We start from the raw sequence: 17,840 nt of genomic DNA on the forward strand, positions 1-17,840 counted from the left end.
CAAATATATTTGTTTTTTTTTTCCGAATCATCTGTTTAGTGCATTATACCTTTTTCTGTCTTTAAAGATCATTTCTATTTTTGTTTTCGTTTTATCAGGAGCAATATTATTAGTGTGTCATTGTTTGACAAACCGTGTCACCTCCCCTCCGGGCGGGGCATCTTCTTTTTACCAATTACTATATTTGTATACATATTTTAGAAAAAAAAACTGATATGCAGATGGGTTAAAACTTGTATGAACAGCGTAGTGATCTTGTTTTTAAATGTAATATTTATATTTTAGGCACATGCTCATCCATAAAGGAGACAGGCCGTTTCAATGCACCTTGTGTCCCAAACGCTTTCTTGTTGTAAGTATATTTTTTTAAATTATTTTGTTATTTGATAATTTGGAAAGATGAATTTTATAATTGAAATGCAACTTTGTTTTAAAATCACTAATTTATAGTGATTTTAAAACAAAGTTACATTCTAATTATAAAATGGAAAATCACGAAGTTAGTCCTTCAAATATAAATTTTACCTCGTAAATACCACTATTAGTGATTCATTTAGTGGCTTATTCATCAAATCTGGGTGCACAAATCCAGATTTGGACACACGCATAATATTACGCATATATAATAATTTGCTGTGATTTTAATCGAAGACACAATTTTGATACAAATTTGTGTATATGTACTATTTACAACATTTTGAGTGTGTCCAAATACTTGTTCACAAAATCTGGATTATCTCCAATTACAGGAGTTATTTTCATATTATTTTTTGACATCTCATCAAAGATGAAGAAGAATATGGAAGTCTGGGTATTTACGGGGCTTACGATCGTCATAGGCTGGTTTAAGTGATCACTTTACACACGTGTAAAATTCACCAATTCTACCCAATATTGACAACCACACTACTCAAATTCTTGGAAGTTTTATATATATGAACCAATTTAGAAACCTTGTTCATGAATCATCTATTGGTGAGATGTAAAGAAGCTTTTTATTAAGCAGAAACTCTTGTATTAGTATGTGAGATCCGAATCCCGGATTATAATCACACACATGAGAAACGCCAGAAAATACCATTTTCATTTTTATTATAAGTATTTGGACACACTCAAAATGTTGTAAATAAATTATCTGATCACATTATAAGCTTAATAATAAAAATAAAAATGGTATTTTCTGGCGTTTCTCATGTGTGTGATTATAATCCGGGATTCGGATCTCACATACTAATATAAGAGTTTCTGCTTAGTAAAAAGCTTCTTTACATCTCACCAATAGATGTCTCTAGTGAAGTTTTAGTGATTCATGAACAAGGTTTCTAAATTGGTTCATATATATAGAACTTCCAAGAATTTGAGTAGTGTGGTTGTCAATAATGGGTAGAATTGGTGAATGTTACACGTGTGTAAAGTGATCACTTAAACCAGCCTATGACGGTCGTAAGCCCTGTAAATACCCAGACTTCCATATTCTTCTTCATCTTTGATGAGATGTCAAAAAATAATATATGTACTATTTTATTTATTTCCTATTTTATGATTTTAATAGGAGATTTCTGTCATGTGTGTAATTTACAGAATTGCGATCTGACACGACATAAGAAAATCCACTCTGGTTTCAAACCTCATACCTGCGATATCTGTAATATGGCCTTCAACACCAAGCAACAACTCCGGACCCACATGCGTATCCATACGGGGGAGAAACCATACACGTGTGATGTAAGTAACTAATTAACCATTACGCCGTTTCACTGCAGAGATAGGCGGAGAAAATAGACCGCTACACTGATCTGTTTTGCAAACAATTTTGGCTCTTCTGCATTCTTGCATCTCCTCATACATACCCGCCGATTATTCCGACTCCTGACGTGACCACTCCCGAGTATTTGAATTACTTGATCATACCAAGTTTTCCTCGGCCTTTTCTGCTACTATTACTCACTACATTCGCCACATAAATTTATTTTACTATTCAATTCACATGCCCAAACCATCTCCGCACACCTTTCCTAAGTTGATCGATAATGATTATCTTAGCCTTGCATTTTTTCCTTCACTTCCATATAACCAGGACTCGTTGTGTACTGCCAGTTAAGCTTTCTTTGATAGGTTTTTATTTGCTATAACTGATTATCAGACACTGGATTATTCACCCTACGAATGATATATCAATATTGTAGGTGTCCCAACATAAGATGTGGTAGTGATTTTATAAAAATATAATTTTTTAAGTTATAAAAATGGAAAATCACAGAAAATATTAATCATGTATTTTTTTCAGGTTTGCAAGGTATCTTTTACGTACAAAGTGAATTTAAATAATCATGTTTATAAAGTGCATGGGATTAATATCCGTTATAAGCAAATATACACAATCACATCTGAAGTTTTGACTGAACAATACGCATTGGCAGGACGTGGAGTCGCAAAAAGCATACCTGCAGTCGAATTCTACAATGAGTAGTCAATGGATTGTTATTTCTAAATTATATAAACTCGTTATCATTATCTAATAAGAATTAAAGAATATATATACATATTATTGTTTAAAAAAATCTTAGTGTTTTATTACTATTAACACATTTCGGACGGGTGTTTTTTTTATGCCTGCGGATCGCTGGCGACAGAATTTGAATTATGTACACATAGTTAAGACCTTAACAAAGAGATTGGTACGTCATATTCATATAAAAATATTAAATAATTCCTTCTTTTCTGACTTTCAAATGAGGCCGGCGCAGAAGGTAAGAATACCCTTCCCGTCCTTAAGCATCAATGGACCGAACGGATAGAAATACCTTTCCCGCCCTTAGAGTGTTAATATGTTCCTTCCCCTAAATATACCACATTTAGATTATATGAATGAAGCAGTATCTTCATACTAGCTACTCCAATTAAGAGTGCAAATAAATGCAGAGATTAAAAAAAAAACACTTCTTGAGTGTATCTAAACTTTTTTTTGACATCTCAGCATAGATGAAGACGAATATGGAAGTGTGGGTATTTACAGAGCTTTTGACCTGTCATAGGCTGGTTAAGTGATCACTTTACACATGCAACATTTACCATTCTACCCACGATTGACAATTACACTAATAAAAATTTTGGATCACCTAGATATATGATGATCTCATGACACAGTACATATTTGAGTTAATAAATGTTTGGGTTGACAAGAGCCATCTTTGTTTGATTGAGAAAACTTTTATTTAGCAGAAACTCTATTGGAATGTGTGCAAGATCTGAACCCCTGATTATTTTTAAGGGGTATCAGTTTGAAGTTACAATACTTTAGTTGACAAATGTGCGAGATTATATCATATGTATGAGAGTGTTTTACATGAGAATTGATCTGCTCACATAAAGGAAAAGGGTTTAAAACTTTTAAAAATCTAAGAAGGGACATACTAAGCAGGGTTTCATAAATTGTAGCTTGAGTCGTTTGGATGTTAACCCTCCCTTCCTGGTGTTGTGTACCGGTTGCACATCGCTTCTAATAACCATAATATCTCTATAAAAATAATAAATACAAGGTTAAGATTGTAGGTATTCCTCCATAACGTATTAACGCATTGATCAAAAAATGATAATCAGAATTTATCGGGTACATCGGAGATATTTTGTGAATATCGGAAACAAATTCGCTAGTCTGTTTTTGGTTGGTTAGAAGATATTGCTTTTTAGCAATAAGCCTGCCAATGTACTTATTTATTTTCTGTACATGAAGTTTAAATAAATAATTAAAAATTCGCGTATAAACAGAGCGTGAAGAGTTTTCGCATCTCACTCTTGCATACTTACACTGTGCAAGCGTGAGGATCTCAAAGCTCAATGTTCTCTGGCTAGCGGGTAGCGGACTAGCGGCAGTAGCTCTTGGACTCCCGACAAGAGTGGACCTATCCTTGTTCTGTGAGCGTTGCCAGATGGTTTTTTTTTTTATGTTTTCAGCAAATAAATCAAAATTATTATTATTTTTGACTTCATTTATAATTAATTTAGGGGATTAGCCATGAATGTCTGTATTTTTACGATTTAAAATCGCTTATTTTTTATTATGTAGTGACTATCCTACCCAGGACGCGCGTTTTATTTTAGCACCGGAAGGGAAAGGTTAATTTAAAAAGAAAGTAGGTTCCTAATACTTAGTCTATGGTTATTCTACTATATAATCTATGGTACAATCTACGATCACAGAACAGTGTTCACGATTCATAAAAATATACCTAAATAAACAATAACCAATTATTCTATTTGTTAAGTTGGTTTCAGTCAATTCATGTCATTTTTTGACGTTTCTGTGACGTTTGTTTCCGCGCATACTTATTCCGAGTCATTACAACTTTTTCAATTACATTCAATAATTATTGCCGGCTTGAATTTTAAGTAATTTAGTGACTAACCTTCTTGTGTTTTTATCGGCAATTTGAATAATTGTACGATGTCTCGTCCAATTTGTCGAATATGTTTAAAACCTGACAATATAATGCTACCGCTCTTTCAAAAATATACCTGCGAAAGTTCTTTACTGTACAGTGATATGCTCAATATCTGTACGAATTTGACGGTTAGTATTGATAAATACAATAAGTATATATTGTTTGTGTTCATTGTCGACAATTCTGACATGTAATTTTTTGTTTTAGGTAATGTTAGGAGACAATTTTCCAAATAAAGTGTGTCTTCTATGTTTACAAAACTTGGAGCAGTGTTACGAATTTAGAAGTCTTGCCGTAAAGTAAGCAATAATGTATATGCATATTAAAAAAAAAATACCCTAAGAGGCGAAAAAAGTGTCAAAATATTTCGATTTATTCAATTATAGACTAGTTGACCTGATGATGAAATGGTTATTCCGAAACCGGTAGTTGTGAAGTAGAGTTTTTAAGTTGTATTACATAAAGTAAACGATGAATGATAAGGAGTGTTGAAAAGGACCATACCATTTTTGCTAGTCTTAAGAAATTTTCTTATTCTTCTTCTAAGCCTTATCCGCACCCAATGGTGCATAGGGCACTGCATCCTATTGATGCAGTGTTATCTTGATTCTTATTTACATGAAGGCAAGTTGATTACTCCTGCGCTTCAGGGACCAGTCCAGGGTAATATTAAATAAATATTAGAGGGTAAAATTACAAATTTCACCTCCCCTGAGAATCGACCCTGTGACCTCCAGCATAGTAGCTAAACACGCTAACCATTACACCATGGAGGCGGACAGCAATTTTAGCATACATCGCTCACTTCTTTTAAGAATGTCATAAATCAAAAATCTTGATTTTTCAGCAGAACGTTTGTAAAGTTTAAAAATATAATGGATTAAAAATAAATATCCAGCCACTTATTGAACTTTTAACTGTGCAACAGATCTTTTAAGGTAAAACCTGAAGGTTTTTTCTCCTTTTGAAAATTTTTTAGTATATTAAAAAAAAATTAAACAATACCTTTTATTCTAAATGCAAAAACAACTCTTTCTGCCTTGTAGCGGGTGAATATTAAGTTGAAAATATGCCTATTTTGCTGGGATATAGTACATTTTACGGGCATTCCGAAAACATGCACAACTGAAAATTGTCAATTTTTGATTTATGACATTCTTGAAAGGAGTGAGCGACATCGAAAAAAATCTATGCACTAAAATGGTTGAATTTTTTAAAAATATTCTTTCCAGGTCAAACAAAATCCTTTTAATGCGGGCTGAAATGAAAACAAATGTCGAATTTGAGGATGATGATGTCAAGAAAGTGAAATTGGATACTAAAGCCATTATTAATATATCTTCCGGAAGAACATATGGCTCCATCGCACATGACTCTAAGACAAAACATATTCAAAACAAAAATTCATTGGATGATATCAAAATGGAGGTCTTTATATTAAATCATCCCTTTTAAACTAACTAACTCACTAACCATCACGCTGCTTTAAACAGCTGTCTATGCAAACAATCTTCGCCTTTTCCACATTCATGCATCTTCTCATATACACGCGCCGATTATTCCTTCTCTTGACCTGACTTAAATTATTTAAAATACTTGATCATGCCAAGTTTTCTTCGGTCTTCCTCTGCTTCTGTTACCAACCAATGTTGCCTCTTATCGGTTCATAAGCTACATTCGCCTCGTAAATTTGTTTTACTATCCTTTCTTCACTTATATGATTCACATGCCCAAACCATCTCAACACTTTGTGCAGTGGTGATTTCATCACCGATTTTTAGCTAATTATTTTTTTCTGTCGCTGCAAATGAACAAATTTATACTATAATACTTTAATTTTTTAATTTTTAATTTTATCATTATTTTTATTTATTTAATATGGTAACAATGTTCTTTAAAGTTTTAATTCATTTTCTAAATATATTTTTTAATTTTTTTCAAACCCTTATGTTTTGATAAAACTGTATCTTGAGGCGGGCGACATTAGACAGCTGTCCGAAAATATAAAATATGTCAGTGAACTTCAAACTATAGAGTTTTATCAATAAAACCAGATTTTTTTCATCAACATTTTAAGTAATAAAAAAAAATACAACTTGTGGTTTTAAATGTTCTTAAATAAAAAAAAAAGAATTTAATAATTTTTCTTGGTGTGGTATGTTTGGAAACATTTACCAACATGAACCGGAATTTTGCATTGTTTGTTACGTTTTATTATAATACAAGAATGCTCTGAGGTTGAACTCGAAAACAATACAAAAACGGTTAAATGGTCTCTAACGTCTCAAAATAAAATCATGTTAGTCCACAAATCACAAAAGTAAAAAAAATGTTAAAAACACTAATAAAATATTAGAAAATAACAACACAGTTTAACAACCGCCGAAAACTCAAAATCTGGGAACAAAAAATGATTTATGGGCTTTCCCCACACGCGTTTTGTTGTGTAGTGGACATCTATCCACTACACAACAAAAGCAAAAAGGCCAAGAGATTAGAAGTTTATGACGTGTTTTTTGTATACTAAATTGAAGGTAGCCGAAATGCACAAAAATGTGCACCCCGCCACCACACAAGGTTTCTGAAACGCACAAATATGTGCACACCGTACACAATGTGTTAAAAGTCAAGTTACACCAAATACATATCACCGGGAAGGGAGGGTTAATAATATAATATTTTTTGACAATAGGAAGAGTATTTGATGGATGATTTCATCGATTCTGATGGAGATTCAGATTACAAACCGCCCGCTAGTATAAAGTTGGAAGAAAAAAAATATATCCGGGTTGTGCCAGCCAAGAAAGAAGGAATACGAATTACATCGAATGATGAAAAGTCAGGTAAGTCCAAATTGTTATTTGAAACTATATGTTATATGAAAAAAAAGTTGAATTGAATAGAAAGCATTTTGACATCTCATCATAGATAACTAACTAACTAACTAACCATCACGCCGTTTCCCGCAGGGGTAGGCAGAGAGAATAGAGCGCCACACCACTCTGTCCTTGCAAACATTCTTCGCCTCTTCCACGTTCATGCATCTCCTCATACATACCCGCCGATTTTTACGACTCCTAACCTGACCATTTTCAAGTATTTGGCATACCTGATCGTGCCATGTTTTTCTTGGTCTTCCTCTGCTTCTTTTCCCACTAACATTCGCCTCATAAATTTGTTTTACCGTTCTTTCCTCACTCCTTCGTTCTACATGTCCAAACCATCTCAACACACCTTTCTTAATTTTATCGATAATGCTTATCTCAGCTTTGCATTCCTTCCTTATTTCACTATTCGCACATCTATCATACATCGTTTTGTCCCACATTCTTCTGAGAGATCGCATTTCGACTGCATTCAGTCATCATAGATAAAAAGAAAAATATGGAAGTCTGAATATTTACAGGGCTTATGACTCGCAATATTCTGGTTAAGTGATCACTTTACACCGTGTAACATTCACCATTCTTCTCATAATTGACAACCACACCATTGAAATTTTTGGATCTCATGTATATCATGAATCTCATGATGCTATATTTTTTAGTTAACGGGAGCTATCTGTAGTTAGTTTGATAAAGCTTTTAAATAAAAGCTAAATAGCAAAGACACTTTTATTTGGATGTATGCACAATCCTAACCGGATTATTTTACATACTGGGAGACGCCTGAAACTATGATTTTCACGAATGTGGAATGTTGAATGGTGAATTTTACATGTGTGTTAAGTGATCACTTAACCAGCCTTAGAGAGGTCATAAGCCCTGTAAATACCCAGACTTCCATATTCTAAATTTAACTATGTTGAGATGTCAAAATTATCATTAAAATCATCATATTATGATCCAAGTCTTTAAAGCGCCCTTGCGGTAGTATTTTACGCAAATGATGCCATATAAATGATCCAAATTATTATTATTATGATAATTAATACAAGTTATCCTTGAAGGTCACGCCAAAAAAATTGCCAGTCATCGGAATCTTCTTACAAAACCTGGAAATCTCTTGATGAAACCCGGAAGGCCTCTGCTAAAGTCCGGAGTTGTCTCAAACAAGTCTAAAACTCTCTTTGCACTACCCGTTAGAAGAATGTGCAAAAGGCCATCCAAGTTTGTTTCTGTTGGAATGAAGGTCGATGGAGATGATTGGGATCCGAATGATGATGCTAATATGGAGCTCTCTACGTATAAATCTCGGACCAAAGAGAAAATGATCTGTCCAATATGTGGCATTCTAACGTATACGTTACCAAGGCATATGATTCTACACGAAGGTAATGCATATTTCTTTTATGTATGGGGTATTTTTTTAGAAATAAAATATAATTTTGTTGTAAAATCACTATAAATTTTTTATTATAACTTAATTATAATGTCTATCGGTTTCGAAGCTAACCGCTTCTTTATAAAGACTGATTAATACTTGATTAAACTACCACGGCGCCTGTATTGTATTCTAACTATTGTATTGTTTTAAGGGATCAACCTTCTACATTTATTTTACACACATTTACTAAATTTTTTTTAAAGATATGTAAACTGAAAATGCTTTAAATCAAGGGTGCCCAACCCTCGGCCCGCGGGCCGCATGCGGCCCGCCCGTTGTCTTCTTGTGGTTCGCGGAGCATATCACACAGTTTTCTATAAGTGTACTTAAAATCACCAAAAAAACATTCCATCGTGCGTAGTTCGTATTATATCTTACATATGGAAGTATCTCACTATCGTGACAATTTCTTCTATGGTATATTTGTGATAACAAACGATCACAACATTTTGCGATCGACTTTTAAATACACATTGATAAGAATACAAGCTACTGTATCCGACTTATTACTAGGAATTTTTCAAATAAATAAATCATTTTAATTTATGTATTAATTTTAAATCAAACACAGATTTTTTGAGTCTACTAACTTAGTAGACTCAAAAAATCTGTGTTTGATTTAAAATTAATACATAAATTAAAATGGAGTTCTACAAATTAAACGCCAAATCAATAAATAAATCAATCATTGTGAAATGTGTTGTATTGCATCAGGTTGGTCTCTTCCAAAAGAGTTCATACAAAACATATTCGGATAAGGAAAAATATTCTACATTTAACAAACATGCTCTATCAATGATTTCCCTATCTGGAAACACTCACACGTGTGAATAGCTTTTTAGTCAAATGAGGCATATTAAATCTCAAATGAGAACAAGAATCACTGATGAGCATTTAGAAAATTGTTTGCGTGAAGCAACAAGATCAATCGTTATCATCATTGATGCAGTTAGTTCTGACAAACAAAATCAGACGTTTCACTAAAATTTATTTTATTTTGTGTATTGTATATATCCGCCTCCGTAGTGTAATGGTCAGCACGCTCGGCTACCGTTCTGGAGGTCCCGGGTTCGATTCCCAAGGGGTGTAAAATAAATATAAATGATTTTTTCACTGTTACATATATTCCATATTACCCTGGACTGGTACCTGAAGCGGAGGGCTGATCACCTTTCCTTCATGGGTAAACAATCAAGATAACACTGCGTTTATATAACGCAGTGCCCTATGCACCATTGGGGTGCGGATAAGGGTTTTATTATTATTATTATTGTTTTTTTTGTTGTTTTGTCTTAATCTAATCTAATAAAAATGTTTGATTCTCAGTTTGTTATATGTTCTTAAAAAACAATGTATTTCATATTTGCTTTGAATAATACAATAGTTTTTGTTTTACGGGCCGGTAGGAAATCACATTTCTAAAATTTGGCCCGGCTGCTGAAAAGGTTGGCCACCTATGCTTTAAATCCTTGTACAGGCAAGGAGAATTTTCTTAGGCAACTAATAAACATTATAAAAAGGATAATTATGAAAATTGGACATTAGTATTATGATACGTGACATTGTTGTTTATTTGCCGCAGATAAAAAACCGTACGAATGCGAGTTGTGCAAAAAGTCGTTCGCAATAAAGGTCAATTACGACAACCATATGAAAAGGCACACCGGTATCAAGGACAAAATTTGTGAAATTTGCGGAGCAGCTTTTTTCTTCGATAAATGTGTTGCCAGGTGGGTTTTTTCCATACAGATTTCTTTGATATCGACGGCCCCTACGTAAAGTACTCCATCTGCAAATCTCTTACTTTACAGGAGAGAACTTAGAAGATTTTTACAACGTATTCTTTTTTATTAATTAAAGGTTTTATCTGAAATTCTAAACTAGTATTATACATTCAAAAACATGATAAAATAATGTATTATATCGTTTTAAAACTTTATGCTTTGTTAAAATTAAGTACTTAGCGTTTTAGGATTTCAGTTCATTTCGAAAATTTAATGTAGATAGCGTCTCATACGCCTGAAAACTAGGCGTAATTTATTTTATATTTTTTTATTTTGTTTATTTATATTTGTAGATAACAATCAGTTGATAACATACACCAAATATCTCAAAAATGTAGTTAAAGCACTTTACGTAGGGCACGTCGATGTATAACTTACTTTGCCAAAATAAACTGACTTAATCTTTTGGTGACAAAACTCCGAAACATCGGCTTTCGTTACTCTAGGAACAAATACCGGATTCGTCGGATCTGATGTCATGATTTATAAAAGCATCAGATACATTTTGGACAGTATGTTAGTGATTTTTTCAGGGTTGTGCAAATTTTTTGGCTTCATATTATGTTTATTTTTCAATAAGTTAAACACCGATATTTAGAATTAAATAATTTATATCTTACAATTAGTTACACGGTGTTTGTTAATGATACTGTATAGCAAAATAATATGTCCAAAACATTTTGGACCATGTTCACAAACCTGTGTTTCCCCCCCGTTCTCTGGAAATCATGTTTCGGCGTTTTACAGTATGTGAACTAATTTGTGAGTACTCATCTCACCATAGATGTCTCTTGTGACTCTCGCACACTGTGTTTCGAGTTTGATCGATATATATAGAAGTTTCAAGAATTTGAGTAGTGTGGCTGTCAATCGTGGGTAGAATTCGTGAATGTTATAAGTGTGTAAAGAGATCACTTAAACCAGGTTATGATGGTCATAAGCTCAGACTTCCATATTCTTCTTCATGTATATTGAGATGTTTTGTCCGCCTCCGTAGTGTAATGGTCAGCACGCTCGGCTACCGTTCTGGAGGTCCCGGGTTCGATTCCCAAGGGGGGTAAAATAAATATAAGTGATTTTTTCACTGTCATATTTATTCAATATTACCCTGGACTGGTACCTGAAGCGGAGGGCTGATCACCCTTCCTTCATGTGTAAACGATCAAGATAACACTGCGTTTATATGACGCAGTGCCCTGTGCACCATTGGGGTGCGGATAAGGGTTTTATTATTATTATTATTATTAAAAATAATGTAAAAAATAAAAAAAAATAACACACTCAAAATGTTGGTATTAACTGAGTTAACATATTTTTGAAATCTATTATATCTGTTAAGATCGAAATACATATTTGTTTAATTTTTTCAGACACATGCTAATTCACAAGGCAGATCGACCATACGCTTGCAATTTGTGTCCCAAGAAATTCATTGTTGTGAGTATTATTCTTATTTATCATTATATTTCAAAAATGATTAAAAAAAAAACACCCTCCTTATGTAGAGGTACCTCAGAATATTGTAATGTAATGTAAAATGTAATACTAAACAATTTAAACAAAACTTTATAATTTACCTTTCCGGATTTATTTTATGGACGTAAATGAACGTCGGTGTGAATTTTCCTCAAAGGAGGATCGACGTTAATGAACGTCAAAGTCTATCTGTCAGTTGGTATGATTTACTTTGTATAGTAATGACATCTGTGAATATTCAACTTTGTCACAAAATAAAACCTAAAGATGGTGAGCTTTATTTTTTATTTAAATTATTTTACATAATTTCTATCTTCATAATATGTACAAAGATTTTATTTTAAATAAAATACATTGAATGTTAAAAAAAACCCACTCCTTTTAATAGTAAAAAAGCATCACAAAGTGTGTTTTTCAAATTTTTAAATCAATATAACTTTTTACAAAAGCAATGAAATGGAAAACAATTTTTTTTTTTAAATGTAGACTAAAATGTCCTCTTTTATGCACATGTTCATTTAAAACAATCAGGTGAGTTTTGCATGATATATGTTCATTAATATTTTATTTATTGTTTCGGCATTAACTTTGTGGTAAGACATGTTACAATAATTAAAGAAAACACTTCGTTTTTTACCACTTGAGTTTATTATAGACTACATGTTTCAGAAGTTAAACTTCCATCATTCAGGTCTGTATAAAAACTGATTTTTATACAGACCTGAATAGACCTGAGACAGATAAAAACGGTTTTTATACAGACCTGAATGATGGAAGTTTAACTTCTGAAACATGTCTATAATAAACTCAAGTGGTAAAAAATGAAGTGTTTTTTTTAATTATTATGTTCATTAACATACTCTAGTGGCAAAAAACCGCAGATACTTTTTATATGACCACATATTGTGTTTTTATTTTTATGATTTTTTTGTATAAACTTTTTTCATGCGATTTTTGGTCCATATTAATTTGAAGTTATGCAGTTTTTAAAAATAATGGCACCCATCCCCCAGTTTTGTATGAAGTTCAAGTCTTTTTTATTGCGATTTTTTTAATGCGACTCCCCGTGGAACGTATCTATTGCATAGAAAAAGACCCAAGTGTATATTAAAGAAATAAAAAATTTAATGTGAGATGTGTGTTATTGCAGAATTGGGATTTGATACGCCATAAAAAGGTCCACACTGGTGTCAAGCCCTTCTCTTGCGATACATGCAGTGTGGCGTTCAGCGCTAAGCATCACCTTCAGACACACATGCTAACACATACGGGAGAGAAACCATACTCCTGTCAAGTAAGTCTTTTAATTTTTTTAAAAAGTTGCTTTAAAGAAAAAACTTACCAAAAACAATATTTTGAATTCATATTACGAGTCAGCGGCTTCCTCCACATCACATTATCTTCTGATCTGTCCTTTTACCACTATCTTCTGTAATCACCACTTTCTGCTATCACATTATATCACATGTTATCACATTTTCTTTCCAGGTCTGTAATATAACATTCACATACAAGGTTAATCTAAATAATCACGTGTTCAAAGCGCATGGTCTAAATATTCGCTATAAGCAAATATACACGGTCACATCGGATGTATTATCAGAACAATATGAAATGGCGGGCCATCAAGAGTAACAGCAAACTTATTTTTAGCAATCTTCTCTGATGAGTCTGAGTAATTTGTAAATAACTAATAAAAATGATAAAACTTTGTAATATGTTTGTGTTTTTTTCCTATCCTATCCTTACTTCTTTCCAGATTTTATTTATATCATGAGTCAAGGAATATGTACAAATACAGCATCCAATCTTATCACACATTGTTGTCGGGCGGTTTTTCATCAGCCTTGCGACTAATTATACTCAGACAATCTTCCGCCCAGCCCTCAGTATACTAATCCCAAGTAACCGCTAAACCAACTCACATCTGTAAAATGTTTTTTGGTGTCTCTCACTACCAAAAGAAAGCTAATAGAACGCTTATAAGCGTCTCCCGCTCTCTACCGACTGTATGCAAAAGACGCTTTTAAGCATTTCCCACAAATGATGTGTTAACATATTGCTATCAGATGGTTTTTTCATCAACCCCGACCCTACTTAGTATACTAATTAGGGTCATATACTAATCATAAGTATCCGCAAACCCAATTCCGATCTGTACAATGTTTTTTGGCGTCCCACGCTCTACTAAAATTAAGCAAATAAAACGCTTGTAAGTGTTTATAGCCCTCTACCAACAGTATGTAAAAGACGCTTTTAAGCGTTTCCCGAAAACAATGTGTTAACACATTGCTATCAGACAGTGTTTTCATTAACCCTGACCCTAATTAGTATGTATAATAATTAGGGTTGTATGTTAATCACAAGTATCCACAAAAATCCTTTATGTATGTGTCCCGACAACAATGTGTTAAGTAAAATATGCTGAAATGGTTTGAAATATTAACCATTTTAGTACTGCGATTTTTTCTGATATCACTCACTCCTTTCAACAATGTCATATTTCAAAAAACTTGATTTTTCAGATCATTTTTTAAGTTTAAAAATATAATCCAATGTATTAAAAATAAATATCAAGCCACATTTTAAACTTTTTACTGTGCAACAGATGTTTTTAGGTAAAACCTGAATGTATTTTCTCCATTTAAAAAATATTAAAAAATTATTTAACAATAGGTAGGTACCTTCAAAATGCAAAAACAACACTTTCTGCCCTGTAACGAGTAAATATTAAGATAAAAATATGCCGCCTTTGCTGAGATATAGTACATTTTCTGGGCATTCCGAAAACATGCACAACTTTACAATTTTTGATATATGACATTGTTAAAAGGAGTGAGCGATATGTATGCTAAAGTTACAAAAGACTTTTTTTTAAATGTTCCTTTTTATAAGATGTGTACTACAATAAATCAACAATATTTTTCTCAAATCTTTTCCGATTTTAGTATTTCTTTCTGGTATTGGTGGAGAACATATAAAACTACTCAAATAAAACAACACTTTATAATAAATATGAATAGATATATTTAAAAATGTAATTTTAGAAGAAAAAAAAAAGATTTTTTAAATTCACAATAATGTGTCAAAGTCGTATAAAATTGGCTTGTACTTAGAGTTTTTAATATGGATTCCTCCGATTGGTGAACACTCTAATTTTATCATCACTATCACTACTTTGAATATTTTTAAAAAATTATGCGATGTTTGATAGTTGTTTTCAGCATCACTGTTTTAACATTTTGTGGAAAATGGGTGAATTTTGCAAGGAAGGGAAGGGAGATAACATCTCCTTAGCTAATTATAAAAGCTTTTATCCTGTCAATATTGTACCATTTTTTGATAAATATTTGGTTACACAAAAAAAATCTAAGCATCGTTTACAAAGGGTAATATTATGTGGCCAGAGCTTAATTTAGAATACTTAGAAATGGTCACTTACTTTCTATTCACTAGTCCAGTGGTTCTCAACCAGTGCCCTGCGAACTTGTTGCAAGTGCTCCACGAATTTATGAAAACCAAAATTTAATGCTGGCTCATTTACTGTACGATTTGAGTTGCAAATATAATGGCTAGCTGGCAGCACCCTTGCAAAGTGAAGTTGTGTACGCTCAGCTCACAACAGCGGTCAAGATATCTTCGATTCTATATCATCATACTGAGAACAATTGAAAATATCATGGGAGCTATAGGTAGGAATTTGTACAGATGGTGCTCCATCAATGGTTGGTTCATTGAAAGGATTCGCAAACTTTGGCTTAGCAATTAGGATGAAGAAATGAGATTAGCTATATCAAATATTAGACCTATAATACTGTCAAAATTTGTAAAAGCCGACAAGTTCAGGTCGCTCACTCCTTTCAACAACGTGATATATCAAGAAACTTGATTTTTCAGGAGATCGTTTTTAAAGTTTAAAAATATAATACAATGTATTAAAAATAAATATCAAGCCACTTATTGAACTTTTTACTGTGCACAGACAGATCTTTTTAGGTAAAACCTGAATATTATTTCTCCATTTGAAAAATATTTAGTATATTTAAAAAAAAATAATTAAACAAAACCTTTTCTTCAAAATGCAAAAACAACACTTTCAGCCCTGTAGCGGGTAAATATTAAGTTAAAAATATACCGCTTTTGCTGGGATATACACATATATATTTCTGGGCATTACACAAACATAATATATGACGTTGTTGAAAGGAGTGAGCAAGGTGTCGTGTTAAATCATTTTCGCTGCAAAAATTTTCTCATTGGAGTATTTATGTTTTTATGTATTCTTTTAATAAATGTAATTTTGAACTTATCTGTTATAAAATAATCAGTATAATTTTCAAATAATATATTTTTGTAAAAGTTTTATTAATTTCATATGGTTACAAAAGTTTTTTTTTAAATAATTTCAATTAATTTTCTAGACAATTCTACTTTTATAATCTTAAAATGAATTACGCAGTTCTCTCCAATGAAGAGACTAAGCTCTTATGCTTGGAGAGGGACTTACACTCATTATTAATTGTTTATGTTTGTTTGTCCGCCTCCGTAGAGTAATGGTCAGCACGCTCGGTTACCATACTGGAGGTCCCGGGTAAGATTCCCAGGGGGGGTCAAATAAATATTAATGATTTTCTCACTGTAATACTTATTCAATATAACCCTGGACTGGTACCTGAAGCGGAGGGTTAATCACCTTTCCTTCATGTGTTAATGATCAAGATAAAACTGCGTTTATATGATGCAGTGCCCTATGCACCAAAGGGTGCGAATAAGGGTTTGAATCAATGAGAAAATGAATGTTTGTTGGTAACATAATTCACTTTTATTTTAATTATTTGTTGTGTTTTTTTTTCACTCTTAGACTAACGTGTATACATACATTTCATTTAGTTAGCTTTGTATATTTTGGTGTACCGTGAATTTTCCTTATGATCAAAAGTGCTCCCTGACTTCAAAAAGGTTTAGAACCACTGCACTGGTCAATCAATGAAATTTCTAAGAATTGTTTTGCCGGATATATTTGCTCGCAAGAACACAATCGCAGAGAAGAAAAGATTCTGTACCACAAAAGGCTTTCTTCTTCATTCAAAGAAATTCCACGAAACGTAAACCGATATATAACTAATCAGCACGACGCTTCACCGCAGAGTTAGGCAGAGAGAATAGAAAGCTGCGCCACTCTTTGCTTCTTTCTTCCTTTTCTTCTTTCTTCTTTTTTCAAATATTTGAAAGTGTACGCGTGAGAAGATGTACATATGAATGTGGAAGAGGTGAAGATTTTTGTAAAGACATTTGTATGGCGATATATTCTCTTTGCCTACACCTGCTGGGAAGTGGCGTGATGGGTATTAAGTTATTTGAAAAAAAAAACATGAATGTAAAATTTAGGCTTAAAAATCACTTTTGAAAATTTAGGGAAGGCATTTATAAATATTAAAAAATATATGTATATTAGCAGTAACTTACCTCTTAAATGAATTAATGACTTGATCTCGCGCACTGATCCTGATCTAAATCCTTTTGATTCGATTCAGTTTTTAGATCGGGTTTTTTTAATGTATGAAACCCATACAAAAATTCAGTGCGTTTTTTTCCTTACGAACGAAAACAAGCTACGGTCCCGAATTAAAACGAAATCGAATAGAATTTAATCGAACAGTGTGCTGTGGATCTAATTTAGATTAGGAAAGATTCTATTTTAAAATTAAACAGATGAAAATACAGAAATTTGTGTTCTATTTTATTGCATAGCGTTGGCAACTCGAAAGCCGAGACTTAACTTGAAAAATCTCTAGCAAAAATTGTTGAAAAC

The 17,840-nt window shown here is 32.7% G+C and overlaps 2 protein-coding genes across 2 annotated transcripts in view; both read left to right on the plus strand.

Annotated features, from left to right (window-relative positions):
- LOC148312972 (uncharacterized) overlaps nucleotides 1-13,728 on the plus strand; it is a 30,351-nt gene extending 16,623 nt beyond the window's left edge. Inside the window, exons 16-27 of the mRNA XM_088271005.1 lie at nucleotides 286-352; nucleotides 1,582-1,725; nucleotides 2,288-2,466; nucleotides 4,420-4,570; nucleotides 4,650-4,741; nucleotides 5,675-5,870; nucleotides 7,135-7,285; nucleotides 8,392-8,715; nucleotides 10,351-10,498; nucleotides 11,923-11,989; nucleotides 13,179-13,322; nucleotides 13,517-13,728. Of these exons, the coding sequence (XP_088127131.1) occupies nucleotides 286-352; nucleotides 1,582-1,725; nucleotides 2,288-2,466; nucleotides 4,420-4,570; nucleotides 4,650-4,741; nucleotides 5,675-5,870; nucleotides 7,135-7,285; nucleotides 8,392-8,715; nucleotides 10,351-10,498; nucleotides 11,923-11,989; nucleotides 13,179-13,322; nucleotides 13,517-13,663 (1,810 nt within the window). The 3' untranslated portion in view covers nucleotides 13,664-13,728. The remainder of the gene's footprint in view (nucleotides 1-285; nucleotides 353-1,581; nucleotides 1,726-2,287; nucleotides 2,467-4,419; nucleotides 4,571-4,649; nucleotides 4,742-5,674; nucleotides 5,871-7,134; nucleotides 7,286-8,391; nucleotides 8,716-10,350; nucleotides 10,499-11,922; nucleotides 11,990-13,178; nucleotides 13,323-13,516) is intronic.
- Nucleotides 13,729-17,608: 3,880 nt separating this feature from the next.
- Nucleotides 17,609-17,840, plus strand: part of LOC148312973 (uncharacterized) — a 10,995-nt gene continuing 10,763 nt past the window's right edge. Inside the window, exon 1 of the mRNA XM_088270935.1 lies at nucleotides 17,609-17,840. This exon is cut by the window's right edge and continues 36 nt beyond it. The gene's annotated coding sequence lies outside the window, so the exon portion shown is untranslated.

This window comes from Brachycentrus maculatus, unplaced genomic scaffold, assembly GCF_059751285.1.
Source record: "Brachycentrus maculatus isolate JH-2025_06_01 unplaced genomic scaffold, ASM5975128v1 h1tg000028l, whole genome shotgun sequence".
NCBI lineage: Eukaryota > Metazoa > Arthropoda > Insecta > Trichoptera > Brachycentridae > Brachycentrus > Brachycentrus maculatus.